The sequence below is a fragment of the Hemitrygon akajei genome, chromosome 19 (assembly GCF_048418815.1).
Source record: "Hemitrygon akajei chromosome 19, sHemAka1.3, whole genome shotgun sequence".
NCBI lineage: Eukaryota > Metazoa > Chordata > Chondrichthyes > Myliobatiformes > Dasyatidae > Hemitrygon > Hemitrygon akajei.
Genome location: NC_133142.1, coordinates 68,333,949 through 68,355,858, shown reverse-complemented (window position 1 = coordinate 68,355,858; position 21,910 = coordinate 68,333,949). Strand labels below are relative to the sequence as shown.

At 40.4% G+C, this 21,910-nt stretch overlaps 1 protein-coding gene across 7 annotated transcripts in view; it reads left to right on the top strand.

The window, feature by feature from the left end:
• pbrm1 (polybromo 1) overlaps positions 1-21,910 on the top strand; it is a 107,777-nt gene that overhangs the window by 10,741 nt on the left and 75,126 nt on the right. For all 7 annotated transcript variants that reach the window (XM_073072706.1, XM_073072708.1, XM_073072705.1 and 4 more), the window contains 7 exons: positions 438-535; positions 1,885-2,032; positions 12,742-12,894; positions 14,779-14,901; positions 15,843-15,911; positions 16,228-16,326; positions 16,569-16,657. In XM_073072706.1, the coding sequence (XP_072928807.1) occupies positions 438-535; positions 1,885-2,032; positions 12,742-12,894; positions 14,779-14,901; positions 15,843-15,911; positions 16,228-16,326; positions 16,569-16,657 (779 nt within the window). The remainder of the gene's footprint in view (positions 1-437; positions 536-1,884; positions 2,033-12,741; positions 12,895-14,778; positions 14,902-15,842; positions 15,912-16,227; positions 16,327-16,568; positions 16,658-21,910) is intronic.

Here is a 21,910-nt window from a genome sequence, read left to right as displayed (position 1 = left end):
TAGATTGAAGGGGAGAATTGTTAGAGGTATACAAAATTATAAATGATATAGATAGGGTTGAGTGAGACGAGAACTTCATTCATCTGGCTCACTGGTGCTCTCTGAACAAAGCAAATGGTTTCTCTTCATTTACTGTTTAATATTTTAAACACTTTGTTTAGATTGCTTGTATAAATTCAGTGAAGTGCAAGCTAATTAATGTATCCTGATCTCTTAATATGTGGTAGACTTTGTGATGAATCAGTTTTTGAGTTACAGTGAAACACTGATCACAGTGCTACAGATGGTCGTCTTTGCATCTACATGGTAAAATCACTTTTTCATCTCTTCCCCTTAAAATATTCAAAGGTTCTACCTCTGTTGGAAGCAAAAATTTTGTCTTAAATTGTTGACCACTTATTTTTAAACGTATTGTGTAAAGTATTTTCTTTTAACAGATTGCTGTTTGCCATGAGCTGTACAATACCATTAGAGATTACAAAGATGATCATGGAAGACTTCTATGTGAGCTATTCATCAGAGCACCAAAACGAAGGTAGCAATTTTAGAAACCTTGCCTTGTTTTTAAAACTTAATAAAAACCAAACACATTTTAGGGAAAATTACTTCTTAAAAATGTTGGCATTGGAATGTGTTGCAATACTTGCAGGCTGCCTCCAACACTTTCTTGGGTGTGTTGGTTAATAGTGCAAATGACATATTTAACTGTATGTTTTGATGTACGTGTGATGAATAAATCTGACTCTGACTCAATGTATATTTTAATGATACTCATTCTTGCCTTCTCCTTTTCCCATGCTTAATGCCATTTTGTAACAATGCAAGTTGGTAGTTAGCATTTGCCTAGGCTTCTGCAATTATTTCAATATGAGACAATTAAGACAATAGTTGATTTTTAAAAATGTACGCATAGAGAGATGGGAAAACATGAGAACGTAGGACTTTAAAATTATCACAGAACATGTAGATGGAATCGAATTCTACTGTCTAGTTGAAGCACAGAACATGTGAGGAGGAAAGTACATATTTGAAGCAGAGAAAGGTTTAGAAGTAAAGCTATGATAATTAAGAAAGATTAGCAGATGTGTTGCTTAGCAAAGAAAACCAAAGGTGGGAAGGATAGAATAGCTTCCATTTATACTATATTTAATGCACCAAAAACTATAATTTTTTAAAATCATTTCCATCAGGATAAGGGCCAATACTTAGTAAGGACCAATTGCCTAACCATAAGAAGTTATCATAATAAAAAGGCTTATAGATTTGTTTAAGTATCTTTTGCATGGTCCACTGTTTAAATATGACTCACTACACTGAGCATAGAACTCGATGTTTTGTTGATATTTTAACTGGAAGACTTTGATATATTCTACAGAGTACAGCTTTGCAACTAATGCTGCATTTTATATATAGTACTAAAGTTATTTATTAAAGTTTGGACTTGACTGAAATTTAGATAACTGCTACTGTAGTGCAATCTGAATGAAGCGAGCACTACAATTGAATGAAATAATTTCAACAACTTTCAAAATCAGCATTTGTATGAGTTTTTGGTGCCTTTGTTTCACTGGTTCACTTTGCTAAATGCTAAATCTACCCTCTATTTTACATATTTTTATCTTCTGAAACTTGTATGAAATATTTAGCAGTGTATTTTTTCAGTGGAGATAATATCTAAATCAATCAGTCCTGCCAAAGGTTCTCAGCCTGAAACATCAACTGTACTTCCTTTCCAAAGATGCTTCCTGACCTGCTGAGTTCTTCTAGCATTTTGTGTGTGTTCCTTGAATATTATATATGCTAGTTTTGAACATGAATTTATGGTAATTGTCATTTGAAGACTGCACAATTTTTATGCATATCTTCCATTGTGCTTCAAATTAGGAACCAGCCAGATTATTATGATGTGGTCTCCCATCCTATCGATCTTTTGAAAATACAGCAGAAATTAAAAATGGAGGAATATGATGATGTCGATCAGTTAACTTCTGATTTTCAGCTCATGATCAATAATGCAAAAGCTTACTATAAGGTAATGGTATTTGAGAATTAACACAATATAGCAAGCTTGTAGTATCTTTCATTTTCCCTTATCATGTTTTTCCAATGAAGTGGTATATTATAATAAAAATAGAACATAATTATGATGGGCAGAGAATTGTCATCATCCAAAGTAAAGAGTGAGCAGAATTTTCAATTGAAACCTTTTCTATTTAAAGAAAAGGAGCTTTTGAAAAGCATCAAGTTGGATAAGTAACTGGGACTGGATGAGATATACCCCACGGTACTGTGGGAGGCAAGGGATGAGATTGCTGAACCTCTGGCAGTGATCTTTGCATGATCAATTGGGACGGGAGAGGTTCTGGAGGATTGGAGGGTTGTAGATGTTGTTCCCTTATTAAGAAAGGGAGTAGAGATAGCCCAGGAAATTATAGACCAGTGAGTCTTTCTTCAGTGTTTGGTAAGTTGATGAAGACGATCCTGAGAGGCAGGATTTATGAACATTTGGAGAAACACAATATGATTAGGAATAATCAGCATGGCTTTGTCAAAGGCAGGTCATGCCTTACGAGCCTGATTGAATTTTCTGAGGATGTGACTAAACACATAGATGAAGGTAGAGCAGTAGATGTAGAGTATATGGATTTCAGCAAGGCATTTGATAAGGTACCCCATGCAAGGCTTATTGAAGAAGTAAGGAGGCATGGGATCCAAGGGGACCTTGCTTTGTGGATCCAAAATTGGCTTGCCCACAGAAGGAAAAGAGTTGTTGCAGGTGGGTCATATTCTACATGGAGGTCAGTGACCAGTGGTGTGCCTCAGTAATCTGTTCTGGGACCCCTTCCCTTCATGGTTTTTGTATATGACATGGATGTGGAAGCGGAGGGATGGATTAATAAATATGCTGATGACACAAAGGTTGGTGGTGTTGTGGATAGTGTGGAGGGCTGTCAGAGGTTACGGTGGGACATCAATAGGATGCAAAATTGGGCCGAGAAGTGGCAGATGGAGTTCAACCCAGATAAGTGTGAGGTGGTTCATTTTGGTAGGTCAAATATGATTGCAGAATATAGCATTAATGGTAAGACTCTTGGCAGTGTGGAGGATCAGAGGGAGCTTGGGGTCCAGGCCCATAGGACACTCAAAGCTGCTGTGCAGGTTGACTTTGTGGTTATGAAGGCATACGGTGCATTGGCCTTCAGCAACCATGGGATTGAGTTCAAGAGCTGAGAGGTAATATTACAGCTGTATAGTACCCTGGTAGACCTCACGTGGAGTACTGTGCTCAGTTCTGGTCACCTCAATACAGGAAGGATGAGGAAACTATAGAAAGGGGGCAGAGGAGATTTGCATAGAACATGGACAACCTACAGCACAATACAGGCCCTTCGGTCAGTGAGCTGTGCCAAACATGTCCTTACCTTAGAACTACCTGGGCTTACCCATATTCCTCTATTGTTCTAAGCTCCATGTATCTTTCCAGAGTCTTAAAAGACCTAACGTATCCTCTCCACCACAATCGCCAGCAGCCCATTCCACGCACTCACCACTCTCTGCATAAAAAACTTATCCCCACATCTCTGTACATACTTTCTTTCTTTTCAAATCTTTTTATTGATTTTAAGAAAATAACATAAGTAAAATATAAGTACAAAAACATTTGAGAGTACACAATAGATTCATTAATAATCAATTATATATTATCAATGTAAAAAGTCTCCCAAACTTATAATATTAATATGAAGGATTTAAAACGAAAAGCACAAAAAAAAACCCAAAAAGAAGAAAAAAAAACAATATATAAAAAAAAACTAACATGGGCAATTGTATAATGTTAAATACATACAGTAGTGCCAATGACTCCGAACCTCCATTTATACAATTCAGGATGGTAACAATAAGGTTCAGGATCAGACCATTTAATTCGCATGAAAATGTTGAATAAATGGTCTCCAAGTTTCCTCAAATTTAACTGAGGAGTTAAAGACCACACTTCTAATTTTTTCTAAACTCAAACAGGAAATGGTTTGAGAGAGCCACTGAAATACAGTTGGAGGATTAATTTCTTTCCAGTTCAATAAAATAGATCTTCTAGCCATTAGTGTAACAAATGCAATCATTCGCTGAGATGAAGCAGATAGACACATATTATCTATCATAGGTAGACCAAAAATTGCAGTAAAAGGATGTGGTTGAAGATTAATATTTAAAACTCTTGAAATGATATTAAAAATATCCTTCCAATAGCTTTGTAAACAAGGACAAGACCAAAACATATGGGTCAATGTAGCAATATCAGAATGACATCTATCACAGGTTGGATTAACATAAGAATAAAATCGAGCAAGTTTATTTTTAGACATGTGGGCTCTGTGTACAACCTTGAATTGTATTAGAGCATGTTTAGCACAAATAGAGGATGAGTTTACCAATAATATTTTTTCCCATTGCTCAGTAGATATAGGGCAATGCAATTCTTCCTGCCATTCCTTCTTAATTTTTTCTGATATATCCGGCTGTATCTTCATAATCATATTGTAAATGATAGCTACTAAACCCTTTTGATAAGGATTAAGAGTTAGAATTCTCTCTGTAATGTCCAATGGACATTCTTTCGAAAAAGACTTTAATTCATTATATAGAAAATTTCTAATTTGTAAGTATCTAAAAAAATGGGTTTTAGATAAATTGTATTTGTTAGATAACTGTTCAAAGGACATAATGTTATCATCCAAAAACAGGTCACGAAAACATGTTATACCTTTTGTTTTCCATAGGAAAAAAGCTTGATCTATAGATGATGGCCGAAAGAAGTAATTAGATATTATAGGACTTGACAGTATAAACTTATTCAAGCCAAAAGATTTACGAAATTGAAACCAGATTCGTAATGTATACTTAACTATGGGATTAGTTATCTGTTTATTAATTTTGAGTAACGAAAAAGGAAGTGAAGATCCTAAGATTGAGATCAATGAGAAATCTTGCACAGATTTACATTCCAAATTTACCCATTGTGGGCCAGCTACTGTAGTCAATTCTTGTGTCCAAAATATCAAATACCATATATTAACTGCCCAATAGTAAAATCTTAAGTTTGGTAAAGCCAAGCCGCCCTCCTTCTTTGGCTTCTCTAAATATTTTTTACCTAATCTAGGATTTTTGTTCTGCCACAAATAGGAAGATATTTTAGAGTCAACCATATCAAAAAAAGATTTAGGGATAAAAATTGGTAATGCTTGAAATAAATATAGAAATTTAGGTAATATCATCATCTTAATGGCATTAACTCTGCCTACCAAAGACAAAGATAGTGGGGACCATCTATTAGCAAGTTGCTTAATTTGATCTATTAAGGGTAAAAAATTAGTTTTAAACAAATCTTTATGTTTTTTAGTAATTTTAATACCTAAATAGGTAAAATAATCTGTAACGATTCTATATGGTACATGATTATAAATTGGAATATACATATTTAATGGAAAAAGTTCACTCTTATTAAAATTCAATTTATAACCAGAAAAATTACTAAAATGAGCAAGTAAAGAAGAAATAGCAGGAATAGATCTTTCAGGATCAGATATATATAATAATAAATCGTCCGCATATAATGATACCTTATACATCGTCTCTCCACGGGTAATGCCTAAAATATTGGGTGATTCACGAATAGCTATAGCCAAGGGTTCTAAAGCAATATCAAATAATAAAGGGCTCAAAGGACAACCTTGTCTTGTACCGCGAAATAATTGAAAAAAAGGGGATTTTTGATTATTGGTAAAAACCGAAGCTAAAGGTTTATGATATATTAACTTAATCCATGATATAAATTTTGATCCAAAATTAAAATGTTGCAATGTATTGAATAAATATGACCATTCGACTCTATCAAATGCTTTTTCGGCATCCAAAGAGATAATACATTCAGGGATTTTAGATGTAGAGGTATAAGCAATATTAATTAATTTTCTAATGTTAAAAGATGAATAGCGATTTTTAATAAATCCGGTCTGATCCTCAGAAATAATCCGAGGTAATATATTTTCTAATCTAATAGCTAAAATTTTACTAAAAATCTTAAAATCCGTATTCAGCAAAGATATAGGTCGATAGGATGCACATTCAGTCGGGTCTTTATCTTTTTTAAGAATTAAAGAAATAGAAGCTTCATAAAAAGATTGTGGTAGTTTACCTATACTTAATGCATCTTTAAAAATTTTACAAAGCCAAGGAGAAAGTATAGAAGAAAAGGATTTAAAAAATTCTACGGAAAAACCATCTGGACCTGAAGCTTTACCCGAGTTCATTGAAAAAATAGCCTTTTCTATTTCAGACTCGGTAATAGGTGTATCCAAAAATACATTATCTTCAACAGTTACTTTTGGAATATTCAATTTCCCTAAAAATTCATTCATAATAGAAGAGTCCTTAGTACATTCTGATTGATATAAGGAATTATAAAAATCTTGAAAGGCTTTATTTATCTCTTTATGGTCAATCGTCAAAGTACCATCTTGTTTACGAATCCTAGTAATTTGTCGCTTATCTGAAGCAATTTTCAATTGATTAGCTAGTAGTTTACCTGACTTATCTCCATATGTATAAAATTGAGCTTTCGATTTAATTAACTGACTTTCAATCGAGGAGGTTAATAGTAAACTATGTTCCATTTGGAGTTCCACTCTTTCTTTATAAAGTTCTTTACTAGGAGTTGATGAGTAGATCTTATCAATTGCCTTAATTTTATCAACTAATGTTAATATTTTGGAATTAGTTCGTTTCCTAACTCCAGCAGAATATGAAATAATCTGTCCACGAATATATGCCTTAAAAGTATCCCATAAAATTCCACTAGAGATCTCTGCTGTAGAATTTATTGAGAAAAACAAATCAATTTGCTGTTTAATAAAGCTAATAAAGTCAGAGTCCTGCAAAAGAACAGGATTAAGCCTCCAACTTTTCGTACTAATATATGAATCCGTCACCTTAATAGATAACTTCAAAGGTGCATGATCAGATATGGTAATTGAGTCATATTTACAATCCATGACATCTGTAAGTAAATGCTGATCAATGAAAAAGTAATCAATTCTTGAATAACTATGATAGACATGGGAAAAGTATGAAAACTCTTTGTCATTAGGGTGTAAAAAACGCCAAATTTCACAAATAGCTGAATCAATCATAAAGGAATTAATAAGAGAAGCCGATTTATTCGGCAAAATTTGAATGGGCTTGGACCTATCCATCACAGGGTTTAAACAACAATTAAAATCCCCGCCCATTATCAATCTATATTGATTCAGATTGGGAAAGGATGTAAATAAACATTTAAAAAATTCAGGACAATCAGTATTTGGAGCATAAACATTAACTAGAAGAACTTTTTGATTACAAAGTAAACCAGTAATAAGCAAAAATCTACCCTGCGGATCTGAAATTGTTTCATGATGTATAAAAGCAGTAGATGAGTCTATGAAAATAGACACACCTCTCACTTTGGCTTGCACATTTGAGTGGTACTGTTGGCCCTTCCAGAACCTAAACAAGCGCTGACTATCCATCTTCCTTACATGAGTCTCTTGTATAAAGATAACATTAGCATTCATTCTATGGAATACATTGAATACTTTTTTCCGTTTGATCGGATGATTTAAACCATTAGTATTCCAAGAAACGAAATTAATAGTCTTAACCATCATGACAGTATATATTACAGTTAATACATAAGTTCGAAAGAAAAGTGAACTCATGAACCCGGAAGAAGGAAGTAAGTTCAAAAGGAAACCGGAAGTCATAGCACTGCAGCCATTTTTGTAGTTTCATATGCGCCCAAAAAATAAAACTAAGCGAAAAGCAAGCAAAAAACAAAAAAAGAAAGAAAAATCCCCCTCCCACCACCCTTGAAACCCCAAGAAAAAAGCCAAAAAAGGCAAGCGAGCGAGCTAATACTAAAACTACCCCCATGTCTCAAGACGGCAACTCGAACGTAATAGAGTTAAGAAAATACACACAACCCACATTATAAAAAGGGTTAATACTACAAAAGTTAAGATATAAAATTAGTGTTATAAATGTATATAAACAAAAAAGTTAAAAGAAAAGAATTAAAACAATAAATAAAAGTTTCAAACTTTCAAATACATCAAAACAGTTATGACGCTCCAAACACTGGAGTCAGTCGGGAAGAAGAAACGCCATTTTTTTTTACTCAGTCTTAATATTCAGATGTTAAAAGTATAAAAGAAAGCGTATATCGTTTTTTATTTTAAAAAAAAGAAAAACAAAAGAGAGACCCTAATCGGTCATTTTCAACGCAAATAGATTAATAATATGAAAAGCTATAAAATCAGCATAAACCCAGCAGGAAAAAAAAAGAAAGCTTTAATCGTATATAAAAAGTATATGCAAGCCATATATAAAAAAAAGGACCCATATATCAATCCATAATAGATCCAAATCTATAGGCTAAATTACACTGATCAGCCCAATAGAATGTCATTGATCCAGGAAACCTTGAGCATCCGCTGGCGATTTAAACAGCCGAACAGTTCCATCATCCAGGGCGACTCTCAGATGTGCTGGGAATAACAGCGCTTGCTTGTAGCCTTTCTGGTGGAAATTCGACATAACCGATCTGAAAGCCAGCCTAGCCCGTAATACTTCTGGGCTATAGTCTTCCAAGATACGAAACTTGAAATTTTGATGGATTATCAGACCTTTTTTACGAGCCACACGGATCAAGCGATCTTTGATATGAGGGTAGTGTATCCGCAAAATTATGTGCCGCGGCTTCGAACTTGAACTTGCATAAAATCTTGTTACCCGATGTGCTCGATCGATTATTGGGGGGGGATCCAGGACCTCTTTGCCCAGGACATCCACTAGAAATTTAGAGAAGAAAACGGTAAGATCACCGCTTTCAAATCCTTCCGGGATCCCAATTAACCGGAGATTTTGCCTTCGAGAGCGATTTTCCAAATCCGTAATTTTAACTTTATAACGATCCATCTGTTGAGAAGTCGAGGTTTGCTCTTCTTGTATCTTTTCAATCATACGATCTTTCTTACGAGCGGCTTCTTCAAGAGCCAAAATGCTTGCCTGTTGTTTTTGTGATTCCAGTGAAAGTTCCAGAAACTTTTCTTCGAGTGATTTCAAACGATCATCATACTTCGAAAGCCTTTTGAATAATTTTTCCTCCATCTCTTCAAATTTAGCTTCCACAATCTTCGCAACTGCTTCTAAAGTTACCAATTCTTTCGTCTGTTTCGGTTCTTTTGCTTTAGACATTTCAGCAAGTTGAGAATAATTCAAATAGTTTAAAAAGAAGAATTCAGTATATTTAAACCCCTTTAGAATAAGTTTAAGGGGTGTTTGTAGGCTAAAAAACGTAAAAGTTTTGGAGCAAAGCCTAAGTGCGGTTTACTCCATGAGCGCCATCTTGAGACCTCCCTCTGTACATACTTCCAAGCACCTTAAATCTATGTCCTCTCGTGCTAGCCATTTCAGCCCTGGGAAAAAGCCTCTCACTATCCACACAATCAATGCCCCTCGTTATCTTCTTCACCTCTTATCAGGTCACCTCTCATCCTCCGTTGCTCTAAGGAGAAAAGGCCAAGTTCACTCAACCTATTCTCATAAGGCATGCTCCCCAATCCAGGCAACATCCTTGTAAATCTCTGCACCCTTTCTATGGTTTCCACATCCTTCCTGTAGTGAGGCGACCAGAATTGAGCACAGTACTCCCAAGTGGGGTCTGACCAGGGTCCTATATAGCTGCAACATTACCTCTCGGCTCTTAAACTCAGTCCCACGGTTGATGAAGGCCAATGCACTGTATGCCTTCTTAACCACAGACTCAACCTGCATAGTGTCCTATGGACTCGGACCCCAAGATCCCTCTGATCCTTCACACTGCCTAGAGTCTTAACATTAGTGCTATATTCTGCCATATTTGACCTCCCAAAATGAACCACCTCACACTTACCTGGGTTGAACTCCATCTGCCACTTCTCGGCCCAATTTTGCATCCTATTGATGTCCCACCGTAACCTCTGACAGCCCTCCACATTATCCACAACACCACCAACCTTTGTGTCATCAGCATATTTGCTAACTATCCCTCCACTTCCTCATCCAGGTCATTTATAAAAATCACGAAGAGAAGGGGTCCCAGAACAGATCCCTGAGACATACCACTGGTCACTGACCTCCATGCAGAATATGACCCGTCTACAACCACTCTTTGCCTTCTGTGGGCAAGCCAGTTCTGTATCCACAAAGTAAGGTCCCCTTGGATCCCATGCCTCCTTACTTTCTGAATAAGCCTTGCAAATGCAAGGCTTTGTACCTTATCAAATGCCTTACTGAAAACCATATGCACTACATTTACGGCTCTACCTTCATCAATGTATTTAGTCACATCTTCAAAAAATTCAGTCAGGCTCATAAGGCACGACCTGATTTTGACAAAGCAATACTGACTATTCCTAATCATGCCTCTCCAAATGTTCATAAATCCTGCCTCTCAGAATCTTCTCCATCAACTTAACAACCACTGAAGTAAGACTGGTCTGTAATTTCCTGGCTATCTCTGCTCCCTTTCTTGAATAAGGGAACAACATCTGCAACCCTCCAATCCTCCAGAACCTCTCCCGTCCTCATTGATGATGCAAAGATCATCACCAGAGACTCAGCAATCTCCTCCCTCGCTTCCCACAGTAGCCTGGGGTACATCCCGTCCGGTCCCGGTGACTTACCCAACTCGATGCTTTTCAAAAGCTCCAGCACATCCTCTTTGTTAATATCTACATGCTCAATCTTTTCAGTCCACTGCAAATCATACCTACAATCACCAAGATCCTTTAACATAGTGAATACTGAAGTAAAGTACCTCTGCTATCTCCTCCAGTTCCATACACACTTTTCCACTGTCACATTTGATTGGTCCTATTCTCTCAAGTCTTATCCTCTTGCTTTTCACATACTTGTAGAATGCCTTGGGGTTTTCCTTAATCCTGTCCACCAAGGCCTTCTCATGGTCCCTTCTGACTCTCCTAATTTCAATCTTAAGCTCCTTCCTGCTAACCTTATAATCTTCTAGATCTCTATCATTACCTTATTTTTTTTGAACCTTTTGTAAGTTTTTCTTTTCTTCTTGACTAGATTTACAACAGCCTTTGTATGCCACGGTTCCTGTGCCCTACCATCCTTTCCCTGTCTCATTGGAACGTACCTAAGCAGAACCCCACGCAAGTATCCCCTGAACATTTCTTCCGTACGTTTCCCTGAGAACATCTGTTCCCAATTTATGCTTCCAGGTTCCTGCCTGATAGCCTTATATTTCCCCTTACCCCAATTAAACGTTTCCCTAACTTGTCTGTTCCTATCCCTCTCCAATGCTATGGTAAAGGAGATAGAATTGTGATCACTATCTCCAAAATGCTCTCCCGCTGAGAGACCTGACCCCTGACCAGGTTCATTTCCCAATACCAGATCAAGTACAGCCTCTCCTCTTGTAGGCTTATCTACATAATGTGTCAAGAAACCTTCCTGAACACACCTAACAAACTCCACCTCATTTGAACCCCTCACTCTGGGGTGATGCCAATCAATATTTGGCAAATTAATATCTCCTACCACAGCAACCCCAACCCTATTATTATTACATCTTAACAAGGATGTTGCCTGGATTGGGGAGCTTACCTTACGAGAATAGGTTGAGTCAACTTGGCCTTTTCTCCTTGGAGCAACGGAAGATGAGAGGTGTCCTGATAGAGGTGTATAAGATGATTGGAGGCATTGATCATGCAGATAGTCAGAGGTGTTTTCCCCAGGACTGAAATGGCTAACATGAGAGGGCACAGTTTTAAAGTGTTTGGAAGAAGGTACAGAGGGGATGTCAGGGGTAAGTTTTTTATGCAGAAACTGGTGAGTGGGTGGAATGGGTTGCTGTTAACTGTGGTGGAGCTGGATAGGTACATGGAACTTAGAAAAATAGAGGGCTATGGGTAACTAGGTAATTTCTGAAGTAAGTACATGTTTAGCACATTGAGTACAATAGAGTCAAAGGGCACGTATTCTGCTGTAGGTTTTCTATGTTTTTATGTTTTTAAAGTTTCAGGAATTTAATGTACATTTTCTGTTTATATTATGTTATCAGTGAGCATTTGTCATTTTGACATTTCCTAAAACATTTCTAGCATCTTCAGAGAACTTTAAAAATCTATCTTGTGAAATACATTTTATTCCATACTTGCATGTAAAATTTTTCAATATTTAAAAAAGATGGTTCTAATAACTAAAAGACTATTTTGTAATGAGCTCAAGGTGAATGTTAAGTGAGCATTGATATCTTCAAAACTTATCTCTTTGGAAATGAGGATTCAATGAACATTTTTGGAAAGTTGACTCCACTTTTGATAGTCAACAAATGTATCTTTTCAAAGGTATTATACAAGAACTAATCGATGTTGTTTCCATTGTATGCTGCTTTGTGGCAAAACCATTGTTTTAAGTTATGGCTGACTATTCTTAAAAGTGGTTTGAATATTTTAAGTGAATCTGATTCACATTAATAAATAAGAGGTCAAACTTGTACAGACTACCCCTTTCCATTATCATATCTTCTGTTTCATTAGATGATCAGAAGCTTGAGTTCTGAAATATTTCTGGTAGATTAATTTCTTGTTACGTAAGCAATGTTTATGTGTTTGAAGCAGATCTTTTGATCAATTACAGGAAGATTCTGCTGAGTGCAAAGCAGCAAATAAATTGTGGGATTTATATACTAGAACAAGAAATGAGTTTGTTCAAAGAGGAGATTATGAACATGAGGAAGACGAGGATGACTATGATAGCCAAGATAATGCTGGTACAACTGGTGAAGAGGATGTAAGTTTTTAATTACTCATTTTCTATGATCTGGGCATGCCTGGGACTCCTCATTTGTTATCCATTCCTCGTTGGCCTTGCGCATAGGAGTTGTCTCTTTGAATTACTGCAATCCTTCTGCTGGCAGTACTCCCACAATACTGATGATTAGGGTATTCAGCAGTGATGAGTGTTCTATTTCCACATCAGGATGCCATGCAGTATGGAAGTACAGCTGCAGTTGATTCTGTTCCCATGTGCCTGCTTGGTGATATCTTTAGATCATGCTATTGAAGCCTGGGAAAACTGCAGAGCATTTTGAATATGGTACATGTTGCATCACTTTGTGCCAGTGATTATGGTTGTGAATGGGGTTCCAGTCAGTGGGGTGTTTTGTCCTAGATAGTGTCAAGTTTCTTGATAGAACGTGGCATTGCACTTATCCAGGCAGGTGGAGAGTTGCTTTTGCACTCTTGACATCTGCCTTATAGATGTTGGTAGAATCTGGAGTTTCAGGAGGTGAGTCACTGGCTACCATATTCTTTATATCTGGTCTGCTTTTTCAACCACAAAATATGTTGTTTATCCATTTGAGTTGCTGGTTAATGGTGATGGCTAGGATATTGATGGTGGATGTGGATGATTTGACAGTGGTATTGCAATTTAATGTGTGGGTAGGTTAATACTTTTTTTTGGAGATGGTCATTGTTTGCTACTATTTTAGCACAAGTATTGCCTGTGATTTACCAGTCCATGCTGGAATATTGTACAGGTCTTGTTACATGAAGGTGTTAAGCTGTTTTATTGTTGAGTATTTGCAGATAGATTTGACCATGTGTAATAATCAGTTAACATCCCCATTTCTGACATTGTGATAGAAATAAGGGATTGATGAAGCAGCTGTAGATGGCTGGGCAAAGAACACTGTACTAATGCACTCCCATAGTGTTATCTTTGGGCTGAGATGATTAACCTCCAATAACAACTAACTTCCTTAGTACACGACCATCTGTCACAATGAATTCCTCAGATTCACCATCGTCTGACTAAAGAAAATCCTCTAAAGGGAAGTCCTATTCTGAGGCCGTGCCCTTTGGTCCTAGACTGACCCACTATAGGAAACACCCTCTCCACATCCACTCTATCTAGGCCTTTAAATATTTGGTAAGTTTCAATGAGATTCCTCCCTCATTCTTCTAAGCTCCAATAAGTACAGCCCCAGAGCCATCAAATGCTCCTCATGAATTAACTCTTTCTTTCCTGGAACTATTTTCGTGAGCTTCCTGTGGAGTCTCTCTATTGCCAGCAAATCCTTTTTTAGATAAGGGGCCCAGAACTGCTCACATTACTTCAAGTGAGGCCTCAGGAATACATTTAAGAGACTACTAGACAGGTATATGGAGGAATTTAAGGTGGGGGGGGGTTATATGGGAGGCAGGGTTTAAGGGTCGGCACTACATTGTGGGCCAAAGGGCCTGTTCTGTGCTGTATTGTTCTATCCTTGCTTTGATATTCTAGTCTTCTCAAGATGAATGCTGACATGGATTTGCCTTCCCTACCACCAACTCAACCTGCAAGTTAACCTTTCACAAATACTGCATTAGGACTCCCAAGTGATTAAGTTATACATTTACAATTGTAATGTGTCCAATATTAGAAATCTAGATTTAGCAACGCATCCAGTCTTTGGGTTTGCCTTCTCAACATGTGTCCAGTTGATTTTGTGATGATACCAACTATTGGTACATTTATACAAAGCATTCCTTTAAATAAAATGTCAAATCAAAGCTTAAAGGACTTTATTTTGCATTCTTGAAAGAATGCAGATAGAACTTGTTATAAAATGTCTAAAATTGAAGGAATAAAAAGATTGATGATCACAGATTTATTCTCATTACACTATAGGGTGCAGCACATTATAATAATCTAAAGGAACAGCTGGAACATCTATTTGAAGCTGTAGCCACTTATGTTGACCCATCAGGACATCTTGTCAGTGAGCTTTTTCAAAAGTTACCTTCTAGAGTGGTGAGTAAATCTATTCATAAACGAAAAACTATAGGAAGGAAGTGGTGGAAATGCATCACACAAGAGAATAGATGCTGACAGATACAATGAAAACTTTTGGCTTCTCAACTGAAATCTTCTTGATTAAATTAATCAATTTCTTGTGTCATCTTATACAGCAAGAGAATGACAGAAGTGGCCTGTTAATGAAATTGAGTAACTCCATCAAAGGATAAACTTTTTTTCTAGTATGACACAGGGTTGGGTTAATCAGGTGTAGAGATAGCAGACAGTCTTACCAGGTTATTGGTGGTAAATCTCTATAAGTTTTCTAGGCTGCATGAAGTTGAGCAGAGGAGCCCTCTTGTTCTGAGAGTGTTGATCAGCTGAGTAGAATTTTTGCAGCTTCCATCTTTGCTCAGGAGTTCTGAATTTCTAACCAGTTATAAGGTAAAAGAGTACCTGCTACCGATTAAGCAAAAGATCTGATTCTGTGGAAATATTGGTAGATGATTTTTATTTTAAACTGTATGCTGAACATTATAAGGTTGAGCAAAAAGAGGAAAAAGTGTGCCGACCAGTCTGGTTACAAATATTTCATAGAAGTTGTGTGTATAGTTTCCATAAAATTAAAATAAAACAAAATTAAAGGTTCCATACAAGTTATCTTTTCACTACTGGAGCAAAGAGGAGAATATTTTTGTAGAATTATTTTTGCTTTGATTTAATGTTTTACATGTACTTATTTAATTTGTTTTCAGAAGTTTGTGAACATCAGAGACTAATAACACTTAAAATTACTTCCATGTTTCACAGATAGCAAATTCTGTTCCAGGCTTTTTCCACTGTTAATTCTGCAGACAACCTTAGAGAATGTTAGATCTCTAGATAAAATATAATTTGAATGTTTTGCAGTAAAGGCAAGTCCTTTGATAATTGGATGATTTTTTTTGGATTTGCAGCAATATCCTGACTACTATGAAATTATTAAGGAGCCAGTAGACCTGAAGATGATCGCACAGAGGATTCAGGTTTGACTATTTTATAATTTGCTGTTTCCCCCCCCCCCCCCCTCACAAGAACACAGGAGAATAGGAGCAGGAGGAGTAGGTCATCAAACCCTCCAATTCTGCACTGACATTTATTATGATCATGCTGATCTGAACTCTTTCTTCAGTTCCCATAGTTCTCAATAGTGTATCCAGAATCATGAACTTTTATAATGTGAGAAATCATTGTTCTTTGTTAATATATGTATTTTTAATTCGCTTATTTTTAAAACAAATGTTTTGGATTACTGTTATTATTAATATTTTTGAATTTGAATGGATCAATTTCTTCTCACAGAATGCTGCTTACAAGAGTGTTAATGCAATGGCTAGAGATATTGAGCTTCTAGTTCGAAATGCTAAAACCTACAATGAGCCAGGGTCACCTATCTTCAAGGTAAAATATGTTTTCAATCATAACAATGTACTGCCAATCTTTCATGCTAACCAAGCATTATTTGACTAAAATAAAGTGAGTTAATTAATTGCACAGCTGAAATAATAGATCTTTGCATACATGATTCTGATAGGGTCTGTTGTTAATTCAAAGCTGTATGGGTATTTAGGTTCACAGCTTGGGTACTAGCATAATAAAATTCGATTAAAATTGTTGGTAAAATATGTTTTCTATGCCTGTAGGATGCAAATACAATTAAGAAGATATTTAATCAGAAGAGAGCTGAACTTGAGCATAATTTAGAGCCTACTAAATCCAGTCTCCGAATCAGGTGTGTATAATTTTTTGTCTGATCATTTTGATTATTGAAGATAAGTGGTATGAAAGGGAGTCGGGTGGGGAACTATCCCAGTGGAAAGCAGAAAATGGTGGGGAGGGGAGGAAGATGTGCTTGTTGGTGGAATTCCGTTGGAGGTGGCGGAAGTTTTGGAGAATATGTGCTGGACGTGGAGGCTGATGGAGTGGCAGGAGGACAGGATAAGAGCAAACATGCGTGAAATAGAAGAGATGCAGTTGAGGGCAGTGTTGATAGTGGGGGAAGGGAAGCCCCAATCTTTGAAAAAGGAGGACATCTCCTTCGTTCTGGAATGAAAAGCTTCGTCCTGAGAGCAGATGTGACGGAAATGGAGGAATTGAGAGAAGGGAATGGCATTTTTACAAATAATAGGGTAGGACGGGGTATAGTCCAGGTAGCTGTGAAAATTCTTTGGAAAAAAAAGGACATCTCAAATCATTCAGAAGTTTTAAGTTCAACTAGACAATGGGGTGACCCGTTGGGGCACCCTTTGAGAGAAAGGTAGTGCAGTCTGATGTGACCAGAATGAACATTAAATTTTCCTGAATGCTACTGGCATTGCTTTGCTTTGGAAATTGAAGAAGAAAAACCAGTTTATTAAAGAAGAAAGACACGTAGCAAGACAAATATAGCTCCTCCTTGTTTAACGAAGGACACTTCTGATGGCAAAATTTCTGGTTGATCTGCCACCCTCTCGTTGTCATTCTGGAGACATACAGTCCTTTCATGCGCAGTCTCTTCATCTCTTCTGCTGTTTGTTCTTTGTCTCTGATCCTGGAGACGTGCATTTCTCAGCTCCTTTGTCTCTTCCTCTCTCATCTTTTTTTGTCCTGAATCTTTGATCCTGGAGTCGTGCAGCCCTGGCCTCATCCGATTCTTGTTCTCTCCCTCTCCTTGCTGCTTCCCGACGACATTTGGCGTCCCCCTTCTCTTTCCACATGGCATAATTAGGCTGACCATTTTTTTTACCCTAATGCTGGATAGAAGATACGAAGTAGTAACACCAAAGGAAGCTGATTATTCTTGATGGTATGGTTGGTGCTCTCCTAAATGGACGTGATATAGTCACCACTGTCTTTTGACTGCAGCAAAGGGTTTTATGGGTGTCTCGAAGTACATCATTACGAGTTACAGGATGTTTTGCCATGCTTAAGTTTAGGGAAGATCTGATGTTCAGTTTTTGAATATAGTCAAGACTTTTATACATTGTGGGGACCATTTTTGAGTTATTTTCAAAACCTTTGATTTGTTGTAAAAGTACAGATGGTGGGTAATGTATTTTATTGTAGCGAAATGCTACACACAGCGCTGAAATAATGACACACAGTCGGTAAGTCGTTTTGAGACTAGTTTATTCGAACTTCGCAGTGCTGGCATTTAAATCCCTAGCGCCCGCCCTCTCCGGGCAGAAATGACGTTGGAGGTACATTACTAAAGTCTCCCCCCGCGCGCTGTCTATTTGTGAGCCGGTTCGCCTGCGCAGAAAGTGGGTCGCCACATAACCCCCCCCCCCCCAGAACCGGCGATACACCCCCCAATGTCCACAGTCTGGATCACCCTCTCTTTGGGAGGTCTGCCTCTGCGACTGTGGGTGGCAGGTAGTTGTGTGGTGCAGCTGCGTTCCCAACAGGCTGGCCACAGCCGACCACAGGCTGGAGGTGAACTGGGCGCCTCTGTCGGAGGTAATGTGGGCCGGTACCCCGAAGCGTGCTACCCAGGTTGCGATCAGTGTTCAGGCGCAGAAATCGGCAGATGTGTTGGTGAGCAGGACCGCCTCTGGCCACCTCGTGAACCGGTCTACCATTGTTAGGAGGTACCGTGCTCCTCGGGACACAGGTAGGGGGCCCACGATATCCACATGAATGTGGTCGAACCTCCGGTGGGTGGGTTCGAACTGCTGCGGCGGGGTTTTAGTGTGCCGCTGCACCTTGGCTGTTTGGCACTGCGCGCATGTTCTGGCCCATTCACTGGCCTGCTTGCGAAGTCCGTGCCACGCGAACTTGCTGGAGACCAGCCGGACGGTTGTCCTGATAGATGGGTGCGCCAAACCGTGTATGGAGTCGAAAACCCGCCGCCTTCAGGCTGCCGGGACGATGGGGCGAGGTTGGCCGGTAGCCACGTCGCACAGGAGGGTCCTATCACCTGGGCCTACGAGAAAGTCCTGCAGCTGCAAACCCGAGACTGCGGTCCTGTAGCTGGGCATCTCGTCGTCTGCCTGCTGCACCTCCACCAGTGCTGCATAGTCCACCCCCAGGGACAGGGCCTGGACAGCTGGTCTGGAGAGTGTGTCCGCCACGACGTTGTCCTTACCCGAGACATGCTGGATGTCCGTCGTGTACTCCGAAATGTAGGACAGATGTCGCTGCTGGTGAGCCGACCAGGGATCGGACACCTTCGTGAACGCGAAGGCCAACGGTTTGTGGTCCGTGAACGCGGCGAACAGCCTGCCTTCTGAGAAGTACCTGAAATGCTGGATCGCCAGGTATAGCGCCAACAGCTCCCGGTCGAAAGCACTGTACTTGAGTTCGGGTGGTCGTAGGTGCTTGCTGAAGAACGCCAGGGGTTGCCAACGCCCCTCGATGAGCTGCTCCAGCACCCCACCGACTGCTGTGTCGGATGCGTCCACCGTGAGGGCGGTCGGAACGTCCGTTCTGGGGTGCACCAGCATCACAGCATCTGCCAAGGCTTCCTTGGCTTTAACGAATGCTGCCCCAGACTCCTCGTCCCAAGTAATGTCCTTGCCTTTACCCGACATCAGGGTGTACAAAGGGTGCATGATACGGGCTGCTGAGGGGAGGAAACGGTGGTAGAAGTTCACCATACCAATGAACTCCTGCAAGCCTTTGACCGTGTTGGGCCGGGCAAAGTGGCGGATCGCGTCTACCTTGGCGGGCAGAGGTGTTGCCCCGTCTTTGGTAATCCTGTGGCCCAGGAAGTCGATGGTATCGAGACCGAACTGGCACTTGGCCGGGTTGATTGTGAGGCCGTATTCATTCAGTCGGGTGTAGAGTTGACGGAGGTGGGACAGATGCTCCTGACGACTGCTGCAGGCTATGAGGATGTCGTCCAAATAGATGAAAGCGAAGTCCAGGTCGCGTCCCATCGCGTCCATTAACCGCTGAAACGTCTGTGCGGCATTCTTTAGGCCGAACGGCATGCGGAGGAACTCGAAAAGGCCGAAAGGGGTGATGAGTGCCGTTTTGGGGACGTCGTCCGGATGCATCGGGATTTGATGGTATCCCCGGACCAGGTCTACATTAGAGAAGATCCATGCGCCGTGCAGGTTTGCTGCAAAGTCCTGAATGTGCGGCACAGGGTAGCGGTCCGGTGTTGTCGCCTAGTTCAGCCTGCGGTAGTCGCCGCATGGTCTCCAGCCTCCTGTTGCTTTGGGCACCATGTGCAGGGGGAAGCCCATGGGCTGTCGGACCGCTGTATGATCCCCATCCTCTTGAATTCCTCCTTCGCCAGGCGGAGATTTTCCGGGGGGAGCCTTCGTGCGCGGGCGTGGAGGGGTGGTCCCTGGGTCGGAATGTGGTGCTCTACCCCGTGTCTAGGCATGGCTGCCGTGAACTGCGGTGCCAGAATCGATGGGAAGTCCGCCAGGATTCTGGTGAATTCGTTGTCCGACAGCGTGATGGAGTCCAGGTGTGGGGCCGGCAACTTGGCTTCACCCAGGGAGAACATCTGGAAAGTCTTGGCATGTACCAGTCTTTTCCCTTGCAAGTCGACCAGCAGGCTGTGAGCTCGCAAGAAGTCCGCCCCCAGGAATGGTTGGGCCACCGCGGCCAGTGTGAAGTCCCACGTGAACCGGCTGGCACCGAACTGCAGCTGCACTGTGCGGGTGCCGTAGGTCCGTATCGTGCTGCTGTTTGCGGCCCTCAGGGTGGGTCCTGGCTTCCTGTTGCGGGTGTCGTACCCCGTCGGGGGCAAGACGCTGATCTCCGCTCTGGTGTCGACCAAGAAGCGGCGTCCCAGACGTACAAGAGGCTGTCCTGGTGGCCAGCCGCCATAGTCATTAGCGGCAGCTGGCCCTGGCCCTTGCAGGGCGGGCAACAACGGCGGGCTTTTGTGCCCCACCACTGGTGGTAGAAACACCACTGTTCACTGGCCTCCTCACTCCCGCCTCTGTTTTGTGTGCGCCCCCCTGCCGGGCCTGGTCTGGTAATCTGACCGACGGATGCCATGCTCTCCCTCTTGGCTTTCCACAGCACGTCTGCCCGGGCTGCCACCTTCCAGGGGTCGCTGAAATCTGCGTCGGCCAGCAGCAGATGTATGTCCCCAGGCAGTTGCTCCAGGAACGCTTGCTCGAACATGAGGCAGGGCTTGTGTCCATCAGCCAGGGACAGCATCTTGTTCATCAATGCTGGCAATGACGGCAGTCTGTCTCCCAAATCGTCCAGGTGAAGCAGGCGGGCACCCGCTCACGCCGTGAGAGGCCAAAGGTCCCAATGAGCAGCGCCTTGAATGCTTCATATTTGCCTTCCGGGGGCGAATGTATGAAATCCGCAACCTGGGCGGCCGTCTGCTGGTCAAGGGCACTCACCACGTGGTAGTAACGCGTGGAATCAGATGAGATCTGCCGAATCTGGAACTGGACTTCTGCTTGGCTAAACCACATGCGTGGTCGCAGCGTTCAGAAAATCGGCAGTTTTAGCGAAACTGCGTGAACAGATGAAGAGTCGGTCATCTTTGGTCCAAATCCCGTTTGGACTGTCGGGGTCACCAATGTAGCGATGTGCTACACACAGCGCTGAAATAACGACACGCAGTCGGTAAGTCGTTTCGAGACTAGTTTATTCAAACTTCGCGGTGCTGGCATTTAAATCCCTAGCGCCTGCCCTCTCCGGGCGGAAATAACGTCGGAGGTACATTACTAAAGTCTCCCCCCGCGCGCTGGCTATTTGTGAGCCGGTTCGCCTGCACAGAAAGTGGGTCGCCACAATATAAGGGTTTTTTCCACCCCCCTTTTTCTTACTTTTCCTAACAGCTCTGACTTTGGTAGTGAGTTTAGATTTTTTTTCTGTATAACAATATTTCAGTATTACAATTTAATTTAATTTTTATGAATACAGGGTTTTGTGATTGTAACTATTTTAATACAATGCATTTGGTACTTTGTTTTGATTTGTAATATATATCTTCTTGTACTCTGTATTCCTTTATGCCGAAACTAATAAGAATATTGAAAGACAAGTATGGCATTACAATAAGATTTAATGAACTATTACT